Source organism: Oncorhynchus kisutch, linkage group LG20, assembly GCF_002021735.2.
Source record: "Oncorhynchus kisutch isolate 150728-3 linkage group LG20, Okis_V2, whole genome shotgun sequence".
Classification (NCBI taxonomy): Eukaryota; Metazoa; Chordata; class Actinopteri; order Salmoniformes; family Salmonidae; genus Oncorhynchus; species Oncorhynchus kisutch.
In genome coordinates this window covers 50,442,611-50,464,107 of record NC_034193.2, presented here as the reverse complement: position 1 = coordinate 50,464,107, position 21,497 = coordinate 50,442,611, and the positions used below count along the sequence as shown (strand labels likewise).

The following is a 21,497-nucleotide window of genomic DNA, read 5'->3' as shown; positions in this document are numbered from 1 at the left end:
GCATAGCCATATGTCTGTTTTCATCACCATCTGTTGTACAGTAGTGCACTATTTACTGTGGTAAACCAGTCTGGTACAGGTATCATTCTCTTTACAGTGCCTTCAGAAATGTGCCATACCTGTTCATTTATTCCACATTTTGTTGTGTTACAGTCTAAATTCAAAATGGATTAAATATTTTAAAAATCTCACTCATCTACACACAATAGCCCATATTGCCAAAGTAAAAATATGTCTTTCAAAATGTTTGCAAATGTATTAAAAATGAAATAAATATCTAATTTACGTAAGTATTCACACCCCTTGGTGTTAGAATCACCTTTGGGAGCGATTACAGCTGTGAGTCTTTCTGGGTAAGTCTCTTAAGAGCTTTGCACACCTGGATTTTACAATATTTGCACTAGAGGTTGACCGATTAATCGGCATGGCCAATTAATTAGGGCCGATCTCAAGTTTTCATAACAATCGGTAATCTGCATTTTTGGATGCCGATTATGGCCGATTACATTGTAAATCACGAGGAAACTGTTATGCAAGTGAAGCAAGGAGCCAAGGTAAGTTGCTAGCTAGCATTAAACTTGTCTTATAAAAAACAATCAATCTTCACATAATCACTAGTTAACTACACATGGTTGATGATATTACTAGGCTAACTAGCTAGTCCTGCATTGCATATAATCAATGCGGTGGCTTTTAATTCATCATTGAATCACAGCCTACTACGCCAAACGGGTGATGATTTAACAAACACATTCGCAAATAAAGCACTGTCGTTGCACCAATGTACCTAACCATAAACATAAATGCTTTTCTTAAAATCAATACACAGAAGTATATTTTTTTAAACCTGCATATTTAGTTTAGAAATAATTTAGAAATTAATGTTAGCAGGCAATATTCACAAGGGAAATTGTGTCACTACTCTTGCATTCAGTGCAAGCAGAGTCAGGGTATATGCAACAGTTTGGGCTGCCTGGCTTGTTGCGAACTAATTTTCCAGAATTTTACATAATTATGACATAACATTGAAGGCTGTGCAATGTAACAGCAATATTTAGACTTAGTTATTTCACTGAAATAAATAAACATTTTGTTTTTTCGAAATGATAGTTTCCGAATTTGACCAAATTATGACCTTAGGCTCATATTTCTGTGTTTATTATATTATAATTAAGTCTATGATTTGATATTTGAAAGCGCAGTCTGACTGAGTGGTGGTAGGCAGCAGCAGGCTTGTAAGCATTCATTCAAACTTTACTGCGTTTGCCAACAGCTCTTCGCAATGCTTGAAGCACAGCGCTGTTTATGACTTCAAGCCTATCAACTCCTGAGATTAGGCTGGCAATACTAATACTAAAGTGCCTATAAGAACATCCAATAGTCAAAGGTATATGAAATACATATGGTATAGAGAGAAATAGTCGACACGTCATAATTCCTATAATAACTACAACCTAAACTTCTTAACTGGGAATATTGAACCACCAGCTTTCATATGTTCTGAGAAAGGAACTTAAACGTTAGCTTTTTACATGGCACATATTGCACTTTTACTTTCTTCCTCAACACTGTGTTTTTGCATTATTTAAACCAAATTGAGCATGTTTCATTATTGATTTGAGACTAAATAGATTTTATTTATGTATTGTAAGTTAAAATAAAAGTGTTAATTGTTCATTCAGTATTGTTGTAATTGTCATTATTACAAATATATATATAAAAATCAGCCGATTAATCAGTATCAGCTTTTTTTGATCCTCCAATAATCAGTATCGGTATCGGCGTTGAAAAATCATAATCGGTCGACCTCTAATTTGCACATTATCCTTAAAAAAAATCTTCAAGCCATTTTCAAGCCTTGCCATAGATTTTCAAGCCGCTTTAAGTCAAAACTGCCACTCAGGAACATTTAATGTCGTCTTGGTCAGCAAGTCCAGTGTATATTTATGTTTTAGGTTATTGTCCTGCTGAAAGGTGAATTTGTCTCCCAGTGTTTGTTGGCATGCAGACTGAACCTGGTTTTCCTCTAGGATTTTGCCTGTGCTTAGCTCTATTCCATTTCTTTATATCGGTAAACCAGAGTAGTGGGACAAAGGTATGGGACGGTAGGCAGGCTTAGAGTCAGGGCAGGCAGAAAGGTCAAAACCGGGAAAACTAGGAAATAGGCACTATGGACAAGACATGAGCAAGGGGAAAAACAGGAGACAAAGGGCTGTGAGACGTGTTTAACTCTGGACACTTGAAAGGTAGGATGTATACGAAGGGTCCGGGGCAACAGAAGATGAACAGCAGAGGGGCTAATGATTTTGGAGATGGGAAACGGGCCGATAAACTGGGGGAAGAGTTTGCAGGATTCCACCCAGAGGGGCAGATCCCAGGTGGACAGCCATTACCTTCTGCCCGAGATGATACTGGGGAGCCGGGGTCCGGTGGCGATCCGCTTGTCTTCGATACCTGGAGGTGGTCTTGAGGATGGCTGACCGGCCGCCCCAAACATTTGGGCATAAGGTATGCCGACTTCCTTCAGCTGGGAACGATGCACCTCCTGGACCTGTTTCCCTATTCTCCAGCTGTGTGCCGTTACCAGGCACGAGGTGGGAAGGATAGTCTCAGGCTCCGGGGTAATAGCCGTGGGGCTATAACGGCAAGACAGTGCATCCGGCTTGACATTCTTGGATCCTGGCCGATATGAGAGGGAGAAGTTGAACCGTGTGAACAGCAGGGCCCATTTAGCTTGCCTGGAGTTGAGGCATTTGGAGGTGCGGAGATACTCCAGATTTTTGTGGTCGGTCCATACGATGAACGGGTGGTCCGCTCCTTCCAGCCAGTGCTTCCATTTCTCCAGCGCTATCTTCACTGCGAGAAGCTCACGATTTCCTACACTGTAGTTTTTCTTCGTGGCGTTGAGGCGATGGGAGAAGGGGCAGGGATGTAGCTTCAGTTCCAGGGCAGAACGCTGGGACAGGACTGCCCCCACTCCTACATCAGACACATCGGCCACCACCACAAACTGACGGGAAGGGTCAGGATGATCCAGGATGGGAGCAACGGTATTTGAGGTTCTGGAATGCCCGGTCAGCAGCAGGGGACCATGTGAACGGAACCTTGGAAGAGGTGAGTGCTGACAGGGGGGAAACCAGGGTGCTGTATCCTCGGATGAAGTGGCGATAGAAGTTGACGAACCCCAGGAAATGTTGTAGCTGCACCCTGGACAAAGGCCGGGACCAATCCACCACCTCCCTCACCTTCCTGGGATCCATCTGAACACTCCCAGCACAGATGATGTACCCCAGAAAGGGGATGGTGGAGTGATGGAACTCACATTTCTCTGCCTTAACAAACAACTGGTTCTCCAGGAGGCATTGAAGAACCTATCGGACGTGAAGCACATGTTCTTGGGGGGAGCGGGAGAAGATGAGGATGTCATCAATGTCCACTCATCCCCCTCCCGTATCAGCACCAGGTGGTAGACGTTCCGTAGATCCAGCTTAGAAAACACGGTGGGCCCCTGGAGCGGCTCGAAGGCCGAGGAGATGAGTGGTAGCGGGTAGTGGTTCTTCACCGTTATGTCATTGAGTCCCCGGTAGTCGATGCACAGGTGCAGGCTATTGTCCCTCTTCTCCACAAAGAAGAACCCTGTGCCGGCGGGAGAGGACGAAGGATGTATAAATCATGCAGTTAGGGAGTCTCCAATGTAGGTGTCCATGGCCTTGGTCTCCGGGCCTGACAGCGAGTACAGTCGTCCCCGGGGAGCAGTGGTGTTAGTGAGATGGTCAATCCCGCAGTCATATGGTCGGTGCGGCGGAAGCGAAGTGTCTCGAGCCTTGTTGAACACCTCCCGAAGGTCCTTGTACTCCGCTGGAATGGCAGAGATGTCCGGGGCACCTTCCAAGCTCCCAGGAAGATGTCCCTGGGCATGTTGCGCTGACTTCACACACTGGGCGTGGTAGAACAGACTCCAGCCCATGATGGCACCAGTAGACCAGTTGATGAGGGGATTGTGTCGCTGAAGCCAGGAGAATCCCAAAACCACGGGATTCTGAGGAGACTTGATGAGCAGGAATTGAATAGTCTCGCTGTGATTCCCTGACACCCGTAGGTTGATGGGAATGGTAATATGAGTGACCTGGCCTATAGAGCGCCCGTCTAGCGCTCTAACGTCCATGGGAGTGGAGAGAGGCTGAGTGGGGATGTTCAGCTCGGAAGCCAGGGTAGCGTCCAAAAAGCTTTCATCTGCCCCAGAGTTAATGAGGACCCATAGAGATTTAGACTGGTTTCCCCACAGCAGAATGGCATAAAAAGGGGTGTGAGCAAGAGAGGCAGGAAAGTTCTCCATATATCCCACCAGACTACTCACTCCTACCAGTGAGCCTGTTTTTTTTAAAGGACAAAAGGATACAAAATGACCAAGAGTCCCGCAATACAGACAACTCTTCGTGTTGATTCTGTATTGCTGTTCCGCTGGCGATAGCCCAGCTCTACCTAGTTGCATAGGATCGGGAAGCGGTGACTCAGCCATCTTTGGCGACTCTCGGGGAAGGTCGGGAAGCCTCTGGTTCCCTCTGCAATGGGATCGTTGGGGACTTCCGGGTGACTCGGAGGCAAGGTGGAATCCCTGGACGTGCAAGCGAAGTCGAATTTCCTATGCCTTCATCATTCCAGTAGTCGTCCATTGATTCGGATGGTCAAAGCATTGAGGGAATCGAGATCCGTAGGTAACTCCCGAGCTGCAAGCTTGTCCTTGACCTCCTCAGAGATACCGTGCAGGAACATATCGAACAGTGCTTCTTGGTTCCAAGCACTCTCCACTGCCAACGTGCGGAACTCCACCGCATAGTCTGCCACACTGCGGGAGTCCTGCCGAAGCTGGAACAGCTTCCGGGCAGCTTCTTTCCCAGAGAACGGGGCGTAAAAAAACTTTATCTCTCCCACAAACCCCTCTAGACTAACGCATAGGGCCGGCTGCTGTTCCCATACAGCAGTAACCCAGATGAGAGCCCTCCTGGACATCAGCGTGATGAGATATGCTATCTTGGAGCAATCCAAGGGGAAGGAGGAGGGCTGAAGCTAGAAAACGAGGGCACACTGAGCTAGAAATACCCGACAAGTGCTCGGCTCTCCATTGAAGCGTTCCCGGGGGAGGTAAGCGGGGCTCCCGAGAAGGTAGAGTGACCGATGGGAAGGCGCTGCTAGCAGCTGGGTTACTGAGGGGCAGTGGGGTTACCACCATGGTAGGCTGCCTCCCAGACAACCCGCGGAATTGCTCCAGCAAAATGTCTGATGCCCAGTCATGGCATTCAGCCAGCAGTTTGAGGAACTGCTTCGTTCAGCCACGAAGCAGTTCCTCATGTCTCCCAATGGTGGCTCCTTGGGAGGAGATGGTGTCGCAGGCAGAAAACTAGGAAACAGGCACTATAGACAGGACAGGAGCAAGGGTAAAAATGCTGGTAGGTCTGAATGAACAAAACTAACTGGCAACAGACAAATAGAGAACATAGGTATAAATACACAGGGGATAATGGGGAAGATGGGCGACACCTGGAGGGGGTTGGAGACCATCACAAAGACAGGTGAAACAGATCAGGGTGTGACAGATGACAAGCATACCGATAACATGATGCAGCCACCATCATGCTTAAAAATATGAAGAGAGGTACTCTGTGATGTGTTGTGTTGGATTTGCCCCAAACATAAATCTTTGTATTCAGGAGATAAAGTTAATTTCTTCCTTCTTTTCACTCTCATTTAAGTTAGTATTGTGGAGTAACTACAATGTTGTTGGTCCATCCTCAGTTTTCTCCTATCACAGCCATTAAACTCTGTAACTGTTTTAAAGTCACCATTGACCTCATGGTGAAATCCGTGAGAGGTTTCCTTCCTTTCCGGCAACTGAGTTAGAAAGAATGCCTGTGTCTTTGTTGTGCCTGGGTGTATTAATTCACCATCACTACTTGACTGAGGCACCTTACAATTATCTGTATGTGTAGAGTACAGAGATGAGGTAGTCATTCAAATGTTAAACACTATTTAATGTTAAACACTATTATTGCAGACAGAGTGAGTCCATGCAACTTATTATATGACTAGTTAAGTATATTTTTACTACAGAACTTATTTAAGCTTGCCGCAACAAAGGGGTTGGTTACTTATTGACTCAAGACATTTCAGCTTTTCATTTTTAATAAATGTATAAACATGTCTAAAAAAAGTCAAGGGGTATGAATCATTTCTGAAGGTACTGTACAGTATATAGCCCAATTAAATAGGTCTAATAAAAGCATATTTGACCCTCCAGCCATGTCAGAGTCCATTGTTCCCCCTGAAGTGAGACCCAAACCTGCTGTCCCTGCCAAGCCCCCTCATGTGGCAGCACCATCCCCCACAGCACCCCATGGACCATCAGGGCTAGGTGGCGGGGTCGGGGTTGATCGAGCTCCAGGGTTGGGACACTCTGGCGGTGGATCCACGTTGCTGGGATACATTGGGATTGACACCATCATCGAGCAGATGAGGAAGAAGACCATGAAGGCTGGTTTCGACTTCAATATTATGATAGTGGGTAAGTAAGGAAGGACAACCTCTTCTGTTTGTGTCTGGTATGATTGATGTATTTAGTGTCTTTCTGAAGAGTAAGTGAACCCATGGTGTGAGCAAACACAGAGACATGAAACATGAAATGAAGTCGTGCCTCTCCCTTGTTCTGTCTCTCCCTTGTTCTGTCTCTCTTCCTCAACAACATCATGCCTCAAACCATGCTCTCCCTCCACTAACTCTCTCTCTCTCTCTCCCTCCACCCTCTCTCTCAGGTCACAGCGGGCTGGGGAAGTCAACGCTGGTGAACACGCTGTTCAAGTCCCAGGTCAGCAGGTGGAGCTCAGGATGGGGCAGCGAGCATAAGATCCCCAAGACAGTGGAGATCAAGGCTGTGTCCCACGGTGAGAGAGACATTTATGTGTGTGTGTGAGTGAGAGAGAGAGTATGTGTGTGTGTGTGTGTGTGTGTGTGTGTGTGTGTGTGTGTGTGTGTGTGTGTGTGTGTGTGTGTGTGTGTGTGTGTGTGTGTGTGTGTGTGTGTGTGTGTGTGTGTGTGTGTGTGTGTGTGTGTGTGTGTGTGTGTGTGTGTGTGTGTGTGTGTGTGTGTGAGCAAGAGAGAGAGGGATAGAGTGTGTGCGTGGGAGTGTTTGTGTGTGAGTATGTATGTATCTTCTACTGTTGATATTTGATTAGAGCTGTCATTTGCTTGATTCGGTTGTTTGGTTAGCTTTCAGGCCAATTCATGTTATAATGTTGTAGTGATGGCATTTATAACCATACACTAGGTTGTGTTGACTGCAGGGGCTGCCGTGTTGCACTACCGTGCGCAGAGCCGCGGGCTTCGAAAGACATGACAGAATATGCCCTGAGGTGTCTTAGACTGGCACAGCTGGCATCCCAGACAGACACAGAGGCAGAGAAGAGCTTCTGTCTGGCCAAAAACACTGTACTGCTAGCTTTATTTCTGCATCGTTGCACATTTGTCATCCTCACTGACATCAAAGAAAAATCCCTGTCTACGAGACAAGGACAAAACGCACATATAATTTATTGACTGGTTGCGTGTTTAACTTTTTGTCACTTGATTTTGGCAAAAGTACTTACAGTGTGAATGTTGTATTGAATGTGGTAATTGAACGTTGCAGTGATCGAGGAGGGCGGAGTGAAGATGAAGTTGACAGTAATCGACACACCGGGTTTTGGTGATCAGATCAACAATGAAAACTGGTGAGTATGTGGGAAGAATGTTCATTATTGTGCGCTTACACACAGTCTATGTTTTGTTTGGGGTCACTACATTTTTCAATTAGTTAAGCACAATGGCATGCATAGGATTTAGATTCAACAGTGCATATGATTCAGATAGGAATAGAACTGCCAAACTATACAACTGCCAAACTATGTACATACTGTACATTCTCCTTATCCTGACCGTACCCAATTACCCACCACGGCTATAATGGTTTTGTGTGTATTTATACTCTATATTCCTAACACCCACCATGTTCCATCCATCTTCAGCTGGGATCCCATCTCCAAGTACATCAACGAACAGTATGAGAAGTTCCTGAAGGAAGAGGTCAATATTGCTCGAAAGAAGCGAATCCCTGACACCAGAGTTCACTGCTGCCTCTACTTTATCTCCCCAACGGGACACTCGTGAGTTAAAAATACATCATGTGATTCAGAAATAGAAATGTCCTAATTTAGAACATGCTCAAATGTATGCACGAGTTACAGCCACTTCCTGGTATCTCTCATTGACATCTGATTGGCGTTCACGTGCGCACGCATGCATGGAAGCTCACGCACACACACAGACTCCCTTTCAGTTCTCTCTCTCATTTCTAATGAGTTTACTTCCAGCTGTACTGACATTTAATTTGAGATCTAAACACATTCTTGAGCTCCATCACAACACAACCAGGCAACAAGGTTCGCTCCAACAGATGAAGCCAACTCATCTGAACTGTGAAATTGCTCTTTACATAAACAGTTAGTGTTCTGTGTGCCATGTTCTTTTTCTTGCGTTGATCACTGTGACTAACGGGATGTTTTCTGTTAACGGGATGTTTTCTGTGCTGTCACCTACACCCAAGGACCTCGATCAGGGACTTAACTGTTGTTCAATGAGCCTGTATCTGTCCTAAAGTCGGGAGACAGACATAGAACTGTTCTGAAAAGACTGGGTTTTGGATTGAAATTGGGAAGCTTTTGTAAAGATTTGTTCACTGCATGCAATCCTGCTTGTAGAATCACGAATGCATGCCAGCCTTGCTGTAAGATTGCTAATTGTTTCTATCCCAGCTGGTAATGTCTCTCTCTCTCACTCTCTCTCAGTCTTCGACAGCTAGACATTGAGTTTATGAAGCACCTAAGTCGTGTGGTGAACATCATCCCCGTCATTGCCAAGTCTGACACCATGACCCCTGACGAGAAGAATGAGTTCAAACACAGGGTGAGGGATGAGATACCTTGACCCTTGACCTCTATGAACCCTAATACATGGCTGTTGACTTCTATGGCATCAAATGAGACAACAGCCATGTATCAGGGAGAGACCTTTATGGATGATACTGTTTATGTGGAACTACAGTCTAGATCAGGGGTCTTCAACCAGGGACCCCAGCCAAGGCAAACCAGCAACCCAGGGACCCCCATCATAGCAAAAAAAAGATGGATCATCAGGTGAATGATAATGGCAAGAAGTAATCAACATTTTAAAATGAATAGATTTGGTTGATAGTTTTTTCCCCACATTATAATTGGAAGAGTGTAAAACAGAGGTCCCCAATTGTGAGCTACCAGTAGCTCACAGCCCACCAATGAGTAGCTCGCCAAACAATTCTGAAAGTACGTGCAATTTTCAGGTGTTCCACCCCAAACTGTCATAAACAAATCTCATAATTATCAGACATCGCAAGCGCTCTCAGCTACTATCTAATCAACATGGACATTATCCCGCCCCTGGTTAGCCACTATTGGGTTAAAAAGCCAAATCTGACACAATATCTGCCAATTAATTTCCAGCAATATTGCCCGTCTGTCTATGTGGTGCTCACGTTTGTTTATCACTGGGTTTAGCCAGTTATTGTGATAACCATCTTGTTGGTTGACAGAAATACCTGTCTCAAAACCTTCTCAATTAAATGTTATCTGCAAAGTAGGCTTACCTGGCAGAAGTACTGTATATCATGAGTAAGTACAGTACCAGTCAAAAGTTTGGACACACCTACTCATTCCAGGGTTTCATTTTATTTCAGGGTACTATTTTCTACATTGTAGAATAACAGTGAAGACATCAAAACTATGAAATAACACATATGGAATCATGTAGTAACCAAAAAAGTGTTAAACTATAGATGTTGTATTTTAGAATCTTCAAAGTAGCCACCCTTTGCCTTGATGACAGCTTTGCACACTCTTGGCATTCTCTCAACCAGCTTCACCTGGAATGCTTTTCCAACAGTCTTGAAGGAGTTCCCACATATGCTGAGCACTTGTTGGCTGCTTTTCCTTCACTCTGGGTTGAGGTCGGGTGATTGTGGAGGCCAGGTCTGATGCAGCAGGTCTGATGCAGCACTCCACCACTCTCCTTCTTGGTCAAATAGCCCTTACACAACATGGAGGTGTGTTGGGTCATTGTTCTGTTGTGAAAAAAAATCATAGTCCCACTAAGCGCAAACTAGATGGGATGGTGTATCGCTGCAGAATGCTGTGGTAGCAATGCTGGTTAAGTGTGCCTTGAATTCTAAACAAATCAGACAGTGTCACCAGGAAAGCACCCCCACACCATCACACCTCCTCCTCAATGATTCATGGTGGGAACCACACATGGGGAGATCATCCGTTCACCTACTCTGCGTCTCACAAAGACACGGCGGTTAGAACAAAAAAATCTCAAATGTGGACTCATCAGACCAAAGGACAGATTTCCACCGGTCTAATGCCCATTACTCTTGTTTCTTGGCCCAAGCAAGTCTCTTCTTCTTATTGGTGTCCTTTAGTAGTGGTTTCTTTGCAGCAATTCGACTATGAAGGCCTGATTCACGCAGTCTCCTCTGAACAGTTGATGTTGAGATGTGTCTGTTACTTGAACTCTGTGAGGTGCAATCTGAGGTGCAGTTAGTTGCTGATTTCTGAGGCTGGTAACTCTAATGAACTTATCTTCTGCAGCAGAGGTAACTCTTGGTCTTCCTTTCCTGTGGCGGCCCTCATGAGAGCCAGTTTCATAGCGCTTGATGGTTTTTGCGACTCCACTTGAAGAAACTTTCGAAGTTCTTGAAATTTTCCGGATTGACTGACCTTCATGTCTTAAATGGGGCAGCAGGTAGCCTAGTGGTTAGAGTGGTGGGTCAGTAACCGAAAGTTTGCTGGACCAAATCCCAGAGCTAACAAGGTAAAGATCTGTCATCCTGCCCCTGAACAAGGCATTTAACCCACTGTTTCCTGGTAGGCTGTCATTGTAAATAAGAATTTGTTCTTAACTGACTTGCCTACTTAAATAAAATAAAAATAAAAAAGGGAAAAAAGTCGTCTCTCTTTGCTTATTTGACCTGTTCTTGCCATAATATGGACTTTTATTTTACTAAAAAGGGCTATCTTCTGTATACCAACCTGACCTTGTCACAACACAACTGATTGGCCCAAACGCATTAAGAAGGAAAGAAATTCCACAAATTAACTTTTAACAAGGCACACCTGTTAATTGAAATGTATTCCAGGTGACCTCATGAAGCTGGTTGAGAGAATGCCAAGAGTGTGCAAAGCTTTCATCAAGTCAAAGGGTGGTTACTTTGAAGAATCTCAAATATAAATATATATATTTTTTGTTACTACATGATTCCATGTGTTATTTCATAGTTTTGATGTCTTCACTATTATTCTACAATGTAGAAAATAGTAAAAAATAAAGAAAAACCCTGGAATGAGTAGGTGTGTCCAAACTTTTGACTTCTACTGTATATTGACAGAAAACATAGAGCACTACTTTCTCTTGTACACTAAGGACCTGGGTAAGAGTTGCAGGGGAGAAGAGAAGAATGTGCCTATTTGAAAGCTAGAAAGAAATGAGTAGCTCGTGACTTTTCATTTTTTTTAATGCTAGAAAAGGTTGGAGAACCCTGGTGTAAAATCATAGCCTATTAGCTAAAAATGTAACTCCAAACAGATTTTTTGATAGTAGTAGCTGTTTAGCCGGTTAAACAAAGGTTTGCCATTTGTGTCCATGTCAAGAAAGCTTAAGAACAGCCAGTGGCACTTGCTGCAAATGGTACTTGCGGGTGCTTTTTTAAAGCCTATGTCAGATCAAGTGAGTCTAATTAGCACCAATGAGTGTAATTAGCTCAATATTAGGAGTTGAGCAATAATGTTGGCAAAGAAGATATTTTCATCTTTTCTACTGTAGATATGTATTTAAAAAAAAAAAAATCTGTTTCGCTAACGATATTCATAAAAACATTGGAATAAAAGGGTTAGAAAATCACATTGTAGGATTTTTTTATGAATTTATTTGCAAATTATGGTGGAAAATAAGTAATTGGTCACCTACAAACAAGCAAGATTTCTGGCTCTCACAGACCTGTAACTTCTTCTTTAAGAGGCTCCTCTGTCCTCCACTCGTTACCTGTATTAATGGCACCTGTTTGAACTTGTTATCAGTATAGAAGACACCTGTCCACAACTTCGAACAGTCACACTCCAAACTCCACTATGGCCAAGACCAAAGAGCTGTCAAAGGACACCAGAAACAAAATTGTAGACCTGCACCAGGCTGGGAAGACTGAATCTGCAATAGGTAAGCAGCTTGGTTTGAGGAAATCAACTGTGGGAGAAATTATTAGGAAATGGAAGACATACAAGACCACTGATAATCTCCCTCGATCTGGGGATCGAGGGAGATCTCACCCCGGTCAAAATGATCACAAGAACGGTGATCAAAAATCCCGGAACCACACGGGGGGACCTAGTGAATGACCTGCAGAGAGCTGGGACCAAAGTAACAAAGCCTACCATCAGTAACACACTACGCCGCCAGGGACTCAAATCCTGCAGTGCCAGACGTGTCCCCCTGCTTAAGCCAGTATATGTCCAGGCCCGTCTGAAGTTTGCTAGAGAGCCTTTGGATGATCCAGAAGAAGATTGGGAGAATGTCATATGGTCAGATGAAACCAAAATAGAACTTTTTGGTAAAAACTCAACTCGCCGTGTTTGGAGGACAAAGAATGCTGAATTGCATCCAAAGAACACCATACCTACTGTGAAGCATGGGGGTGGAAACATCATGCTTTGGGGCAGTTTTTCTGCAAAGGGACCAGGATGACTGATCCGTGTAAAGGAAAGAATGAATGGGGCCATGTATCGTGAGATTTTGAGTGAAAACCACCTTCCATCAGCAAGGGCATTGAAGATGAAACGTGGCTGGGTCTTTCAGCATGACAATGATCCCAAACACACCGCCCGGGCAACGAAAGAGTGGCTTCGTAAGAAGCATTTCAAGGTCCTGGAGTGGCCTAGCCAGTCTCCAGATCTCAACCCCATAGAAAATCTTTGGAGGAAGTTGAAAGTCCGTGTTGCCCAGCATCAGCCCCAAAACATCACTGCTCTAGAGGAGATCTGCATGGAGGAATGGGCCAAAATACCAGCAACAGTGTGTGAAAACCTTGTGAGGACTTACAGAAAACGTTTGACCTCTGTCATTGCCAACAAAGGGTATATAACAAAGTATTGAGAAACGTTTGTTATTGACCAAATACTTATTTTCCACCATAATTTGCAAATAAATAAATTAAAAATCCTACAATGTGATTTTCTGCATTTTTTTTTCTCATTTTGTCTGTCATAGTTGAAGTGTACCTATGATGAACATTACAGGCCTCTCTCATATTTTTAAGTGGGAGAACTTGCACAATTGGTGGCTGACTAAATACTTTTTTGCCCCAGTGTATATATATATATATATATATATATATATATATACATACATACAGTGGGGTCTGAAATTATTTATACCCTTGTTAAAGATTAGCAAAAATTAGAAAGTAATACTTTTTTTCTCAAAAAGGTAGTGGTCAAAATGATTGACTCCCCTGTTTTCAATACTTTTTAATACCTCACCTTGTGAGGGTAATGGCACTGAGCCTTTTTCTAAAATGTTTTATAAGTTGGAGAACACATTGGAAGGGATCTTAGACCATTCCTCTATATAGAATCCTCCCGAATCCTTGATTTCCTTTGTCTGCACTTATGGACTGCCCTCTTCAATTCAAACCACAGGTTTTGAATGGGTTTCAAGTCCAGAGACTGAGGCTGCCATTGCAAAATTATGATTTTGTGGCCAATTAACCATTTCTTTGTGGATTTTGATGTTTTTGGCAAAAATGTCCTGGAACTGGGTAAAGTTAATGATGCTGTTGACCTTAACAAGGGCCCCAGGACCAGTGGAAGCAAAATAGCCCCATAACATCAAAGATCTTCCACCATATTTTACAGTAGGTATGGGGTTCTTTTCTGCTAATGCATTATTTTTTAGACACCAAATCCAGCACTGGTGTGCGTGGCCAAAGAGCGCTATTTTCATGTCATCTGTCCAAAGCACCAGTTCCAATCCAAGTACCAATGCCAGTGAGTAAACTCCAGGCGTTTAGATTTGTTGGATGACATGAAAATAGAGCTCTTTGGAGCTTTTTGGTATCTATATTTTCACGGACCCCCAGCTGTACTAGGGGCCGCGGACCCCAGGTTGAATATCCCTGGTCTAGATAGAAGTTATGGTAGAACTTGTTATGGATAACCAGGTCATGAGGGAGCGCATTATTCTAGTGCACATTAGGATATGTAACCTCTGCCTCCTCTTCATCTCTTAGGTGAGGAAGGAGCTGGAGACGCATGGGATTGAGTACTACCCGCAGAATGAGTTTGATGATGACATGGAGGATAAGAATGAAAATGACAAGATTAGGGTAAGGGCCTCTGTTCCAATTTTTTAAATACATGACCTTACATCCTACTGTAAAGGACTCAATCACTTCAATTGATTATGTCTCCCTAATACTCTTCCTCTCAAGTGGAATACATTTGTACTTCTCCCTCTTTTTCTCCCATGCCTCAATGGTATGAGCATGCAAAATAGCGATTGCCAAAATGATTAGGCAATTCAAATATTGAAATTAATTTCATATGAATATCAGACTATTTCTCTTATTCTATCTTTCTGCTTCTTTGTCATTTTAGCTGTCTTTCTGACACCCCTCCTCAGAAGAATAATATCTCCTGACTCTGTCTATTGCACGGGATTTGTAAATTTCTTATGTTTTCCTCGTCCAATTGAACCCTGTTTAAACGAGTCTGTTCACAGGAGGCCATGCCCTTTGCAGTGGTGGGCAGCGACAAGGAGTTCCAAGTGAACGGCAAAAGGGTTCTGGGGAGGAAGACAGCCTGGGGTGTGGTAGAAGGTAGGTTTATTTATAACCTCAATATAATTAATTAGGTCCAATATTAACCTCTCTAGGGTACCTGGGAGGGTAGCGTTGAACCTCGTCAACAGCCAGTAAAACTGCAAGGCGCCAAATAAAAAAAAAACTGAAATCCCATATTAAAATTCCTCAAACATACATGTATTTTACACCATTTTAAAGATAGACTTGTTGTAAATCCAGCTACAGTGTCCAATTTCAAAAAGGCTTAACGACAAAAGCAAACCAAACGATTATGTTAGGTCAGAGCCAAGTCACAGCCATTTTTTCAGCCAAAGAGAGGAGTCACTACGGGCCTCCCAGGTGGCGCAGTGGTTAAGGGTGGTTAAGAGAGGAGTCACAAAAAGCAGAAATATAGATAAAATTAATCACTACCCTTTGATGATCTTCATCAGATGACACTCATAGGACTTCATGTTACACAATACATGTATGTTTTGTTCGGTAAAGTTCATATTTATATCCAAAAATCTGAGTTTACATTGGTGCGTTACGTTGAGTAGTTCCAAAACATCCAGTGATTTTGCAGAGAGCCACATCAATTGACAGAAATACTCATAATAAACATTGCTAAAAGATACAACTGTTATGCATGGAATTTTAGATACACTTCTCCTTAATGCTAAACCTAAACTGGAACATGCTTAACACCCCAGCCATCCTACAATCTAAACTTGATGCCCTCAATCTCACACAAATTATCAATGAACCTACCAGGTACCTCCCCAAAACCTTAAACACGGGCACCCTCATAGATATCATCCTAACCAACTTCCCCTCTAAATACACCTCTGCTGTCTTCAACCAAGATCTCAGCGATCACTGCCTCATTGCCTGCATCCGTAATGGGTCAGCGGTCAAACGACCTCGACTCATCAATGTAAAACGCTCCCTGAAACACTTCTGCGAGCAGGCCTTTCTAATCGACCTGGCCGGGGTATCCTGGAAGGATATTGATCTCATCCCGTCAGTAGAGGATGCCTGGATATTTTTTTTAAATGCCTTCCTAACCATCCTAAATAAACATGCCCCATTCAAGAAATTTAGAACCAGGAACAGATATAGCCCTTGGTTCTCCCCAGACCTGACTGCCCTTAACCAACACAAAAACATCCTATGGCGTTCTGCATTAGCATCGAACAGCCCCCGTGATATGCAGCTGTTCAGGGAAGCTAGAAATCATTATACACAGGCAGTTAGAAAAGCCAAGGCTAGCTTTTTCAAGCAGAAATTTGCTTCCTGCAACACTAACTCAAAAATGTTCTGGGACACTGTAAAGTCCATGGAGAATAAGAACACCTCCTCCCAGCTGCCCACTGCACTGAAGATAGGAAACACTGTCACCACTGATAAATCCACCATAATTGAGAATTTCAATAAGCATTTTTCTACGGCTGGCCATGCTTTCCACCTGGCTACTCCTACCCCGGACAACAGCACTGCACCCCCAACAGAAACTCGCCCAAGCCTTCCCCATTTCTCCTTCTCCCAAATCCATTCAGCTGATGTTCTGAAAGAGCTGCAAAATCTGGACCCCTACAAATCAGCCGGGCTAGACAATCTGGACCCTTTCTTTCTAAAATTATCTGCCGAAATTGTTGCCACCCCTATTACTAGCCTGTTCAACCTCTCTTTCGTGTCGTCTGAGATTCCCAAAGATTGGAAAGCAGCTGCGGTCATCCCCCTCTTCAAAGGGGGGGACACTCTTGACCCAAACTGCTACAGACCTATATCTATCCTACCGTGCCTTTCTAAGGTCTTCGAAAGCCAAGTCAACAAACAGATTACCGACCATTTCGAATCTCACCATACCTTCTCTGCTATGCAATCTGGTTTCAGAGCTGGTCATGGGTGCACCTCAGCCACGCTCAAGGTCCTAAACGATATCTTAACCGCCATCGATAAGAAACATTACTGTGCAGCCGTATTCATTGATCTGGCCAAGGCTTTCGACTCTGTCAATCACCATATCCTCATCGGCAGACTCGACAGCCTTGGTTTCTCAAATGATTGCCTCGCCTGGTTCACCAACTACTTCTCTGATAGAGTTCAGTGTGTCAAATCGGAGGGTCTGCTGTCCGGACCTCTGGCAGTCTCTATGGGGGTGCCACAGGGTTCAATTCTTGGACCGACTCTCTTCTCTGTATACATCAATGAGGTCGCTCTTGCTGCTGGTGAGTCCCTGATCCACCTCTACGCAGACGACACCATTCTGTATACTTCCGGCCCTTCTTTGGACACTGTGTTAACAACCCTCCAGGCAAGCTTCAATGCCATACAACTCTCCTTCTGTGGCCTCCAATTGCTCTTAAATACAAGTAAAACTAAATGCATGCTCTTCAACCGATCGCTACCTGCACCTACCCGCCTGTCCAACATCACTACTCTGGACGGCTCTGACTTAGAATACGTGGACAACTACAAATACTTAGGTGTCTGGTTAGATTGTAAACTCTCCTTCCAGACCCATATCAAACATCTCCAATCCAAAGTTAAATCTAGAATTGGCTTCCTATTTCGCAACAAAGCATCCTTCACTCATGCTGCCAAACATACCCTTGTAAAACTGACCATCCTACCAATCCTCGACTTTGGCGATGTCATTTACAAAATAGCCTCCAATACCCTACTCAACAAATTGGATGCAGTCTATCACAGTGCAATCCGTTTTATCACCAAAGCCCCATATACTACCCACCATTGCGACCTGTACGCTCTCGTTGGCTGGCCCTCGCTTCATACTCGTCGCCAAACCCACTGGCTCCATGTCATCTACAAGACCCTGCTAGGTAAAGTCCCCCCTTATCTCAGCTCGCTGGTCACCATAGCATCTCCCACCTGTAGCACACGCTCCAGCAGGTATATCTCTCTAGTCACCCCCAAAACCAATTCTTTCTTTGGCCGCCTCTCCTTCCAGTTCTCTGCTGCCAATGACTGGAACGAACTACAAAAATCTCTGAAACTGGAAACACTTATCTCCCTCACTAGCTTTAAGCACCAACTGTCAGAGCAGCTCACAGATTACTGCACCTGTACATAGCCCACCTATAATTTAGCCCAAACAACTACCTCTTTCCCAACTGTATTTCATTTTTATTTATTTTGCTCCTTTGCACCCCATTATTTTTTATTTCTACTTTGCACATTCTTCCATTGCAAAACTACCATTCCAGTATTTTACTTGCTATATTGTATTTACTTTGCCATCATGGCCTTTTTTTGCCTTTACCTCCCTTCTCACCTCATTTGCTCACATTGTATATAGACTTGTTTATACTGCATTATTGACTGTATGTTTGTTTTTACTCCATGTGTAACTCTGTGTCGTTTTATCTGTCGAACTGCTTTGCTTTATCTTGGCCAGGTCGCAATTGTAAATGAGAACTTGTTCTCAACTTGCCTACCTGGTTAAATAAAGGTAAAATAAAAAAAATAAAAAATAAAAAAATGCAACCGCTGTGTCAGATTTTTCAAAAACTTTACGGAAAAAGCACACCATGCTATAATCTGAGTACAGCGCTCAGAGACAAAAACAACCCAAACAGATATCCGCCATGTTGTGTAGTCAACAGAAGTCAGAAATAGCATTATAAATATTCACTTAACCTTTAATGATCTTCATCAGAATGCACTCCAAGGAATCCCAGTTCCACAATAAATGTTTGTTTTGTTTGACAATGTCCATCATTTATGTCCAAATACCTCATTTTTGTTTGCGTGTTAAGTACACAATCCAAACTCACGACGCGCGATCACTAGGAGCAGTTCCGCTACAGTCCGTAGAAACATGTCAAACGATGTATAGAATCAATCTTTAGGATGTTTTTAACATAAATCTTCAATAATGTTACATCCGGAGAATTCCTTTGTCTGTAGAATTGCAATGGAACAGAGGTCGCTCTCACGTGAACGCGCGAGACTGAGCTCGTGGCTCTCTGGCAGACCTCTGACTCATTCCCCTCTCATTCACCCCCACTTCACAGTAGAAGCATCAAACAAAGTTCTAAAGACTGTTAACATCTAGTGGAAGCCGTAGGAAGTGCAATATGACCCCATAGACACTGTGTATTCGATAGTCTAAGAGTTGAAAAACTACAAACCTCAGATTTCCCACTTCCTGGTTCGATTTTTTTCTCAGGTTTTTGCCTGCCATATGAGTTCTGTTATACTCACAGACATCATTCAAACAGTTTTAGAAACTTCAGACTGTTTTCTATGCAAATCTAGTATGCAAATTCTAGCTTTTATGGCTGAGTAGCAGGCAGTTTAATTTGGGCACGCTTTTCATCCAAAATTCCCAATGCTGCCCCCTACCCTAGAGAAGTTAATGCCAAGGGTATTATGTTGACCTTTCTCCTCAGAGAGGCAGAGGGAATGGATTTATGGAGGTTGTTATACTGTAGTTGGTCCCAGGCTCAGACATGTGAAGCAAATGTGATTTAGATTTTTTTATGCCAAATGGGTTCTTTCTTGTATTTTGTTGCAGTTGAAAATCCCAATCACTGCGAATTTGCTCTGCTACGAGATTTCCTCATCAGGTAAAGCAATCAATCGTACATTGATCTATCTTTTACTAATGCTTTATAGCTTTCCTATTCTTTTATGGCTTTGAAGTTGACTTTAGTGACCAAATCCAACTGTATGTAGCTATCAGCTAATGCCCGCCCTCCACTCTCCCTCCCAGGTCTCACCTCCAGGACCTGAAGGAAGTCACCCACAACATCCACTATGAAACCTACCGCGCCAGGAGACTCAACGACAATGGAGGTCTGCACCCCATCTCGGCCAACAACACTCAGGAGAGCAACCTTTAAATTTAGAACTAGGGATTAAGGAAAGAGAGAGATAAACAGAGAGATCAAAAGATATTGATCGACAAATCTATGTTGTGATATGAGCATCACTGCATGCTTTGGAGAACATTATAGATGTGGAATTCATTGTCACTCAAAATATCATGTTAGGAGAGCTTTCATTCCAAAACACGTCCTACGTCTCCCTTTCCTCCGCCAGTCGTCCTAAACCACCCACACTCACACCCCAGTTACACCTGAGATTAACCTTTGATCCTGCAATCCAAAACAAGGCCAACCCCAGTGTTTTTGTTATAATGTAGATGTGTAGATGTATGCCCCAGGAAGAACCCATCCGCCGCCCCCCGCAGGAAGACCCCATCCGCCACCCCCAGCTAAACCTGCAACCCAAAGAATTTTGGGTTTGAAGGGAATGAATCAAATGAAGTACTTCAAATTCGAGGGAATTCCCTTTATTCATAAAAAATGGATTTCCTATTTCCGCTCACCTTGTGCTCTACTCATCCTTGCCCTGTAAGTATACAGTATGTTATGTAGCTGCCACCATAAGAATTGATTTTGTGCTGAAATACTTTATGATGGAGCAGGTAAATGAGCACCTCAACTTCCACGGAAGCATTGTGACGTAAATATAAATTGACAAAGGGCTTTATTTATTTACAATATAGGTATTTTGTCACATTATCTTTAAATTGCACAAAATATAGAAATCACAGTCTGAAATGTTCTTTGCCATGCACAACTTTTGTGGGCTTTTTTGAAAGCTCTGATGTCAAAGTGATGTGCCAATTCCCTTTAACTCTTTAATGCCGGCTTTCCTTCTCTCTGCCACACGAGGGCAGCGCTTCCCTGCGCATACTCACCCTGTGACAGGAATGGTTTACTCATAGACTTAGATAGATGTCTCTTTTTAGTCGTGTATCTATCTCCATAATTTACTTCCCTCCCTCCTATTCACTCCCTCCACTTCATCTGGTGACCCATGCCCAGTGCATGTTTACAAGAAGTCCTCCATTACCAGAGTAATCATTCCAAACCGATCAGTTATGACATGGTAATGTTTACCAAGGTTTCTTATGGAAATCACCCTTCGATAGAGCACAGATATTCCAGAAGTAGCCTACAAGCAATTAAGTTTCACTATATTTATCAAACAATTCACTTTTGATCTAAACTGGGTTTCCCCGCAACATTTTTATACAATCATACAGCGTGTGTGTGTTTGTATGTGTGTGTGTGTGAGAAGTGACTCAATTTGGTGTCTAACGTTTGGAAATGTGTAGTTGTATATCATTAGTGTGGTATTAGTGAAGACGTTTTTTCAAGGAACAATTTAAATAATACAAAAAAACAACTTGTTTCTATACAATGTTTTTATGTGTGCATGTCAGGAAACATCTCTCCTAGTCCTTCTGTCATTTTCATTTAAGGATATCCCCAGCTCGCATATCAATGCACAGTCATTTCAATACATTAACCATTTTTGAACGTGGTGTGTACATCAACCATCCTCTAATAACAATGCATCACTAAAACTCCAGTAACTCAAATCATTCCACATCTCGTAAAAACAGCAGTGAAACTTTTGGCTGGGAATTTCCTGTTATCGTTTAATTTAAAACCCATTTTTCTTAAAAGTTGTTCTGATATGCTGAGATGTCATTTCAGTATTGCAT

General features: G+C 43.2%; 1 protein-coding gene across 4 annotated transcripts in view; it reads left to right on the top strand.

Annotated features, from left to right (window-relative positions):
* LOC109865827 (neuronal-specific septin-3) overlaps positions 1-21,112 on the top strand; it is a 28,653-nt gene extending 7,541 nt beyond the window's left edge. For all 4 annotated transcript variants that reach the window (XM_031799173.1, XM_020454290.2, XM_031799174.1 and 1 more), the window contains exons 2-10: positions 6,296-6,559; positions 6,807-6,935; positions 7,679-7,760; positions 8,055-8,192; positions 8,874-8,991; positions 14,399-14,494; positions 14,890-14,986; positions 19,494-19,545; positions 19,692-21,112. In XM_031799173.1, the coding sequence (XP_031655033.1) occupies positions 6,296-6,559; positions 6,807-6,935; positions 7,679-7,760; positions 8,055-8,192; positions 8,874-8,991; positions 14,399-14,494; positions 14,890-14,986; positions 19,494-19,545; positions 19,692-19,821 (1,106 nt within the window). In that variant the 3' untranslated portion in view covers positions 19,822-21,112. The remainder of the gene's footprint in view (positions 1-6,295; positions 6,560-6,806; positions 6,936-7,678; positions 7,761-8,054; positions 8,193-8,873; positions 8,992-14,398; positions 14,495-14,889; positions 14,987-19,493; positions 19,546-19,691) is intronic.
* The last annotated feature ends 385 nt before the right edge of the window (positions 21,113-21,497 follow it).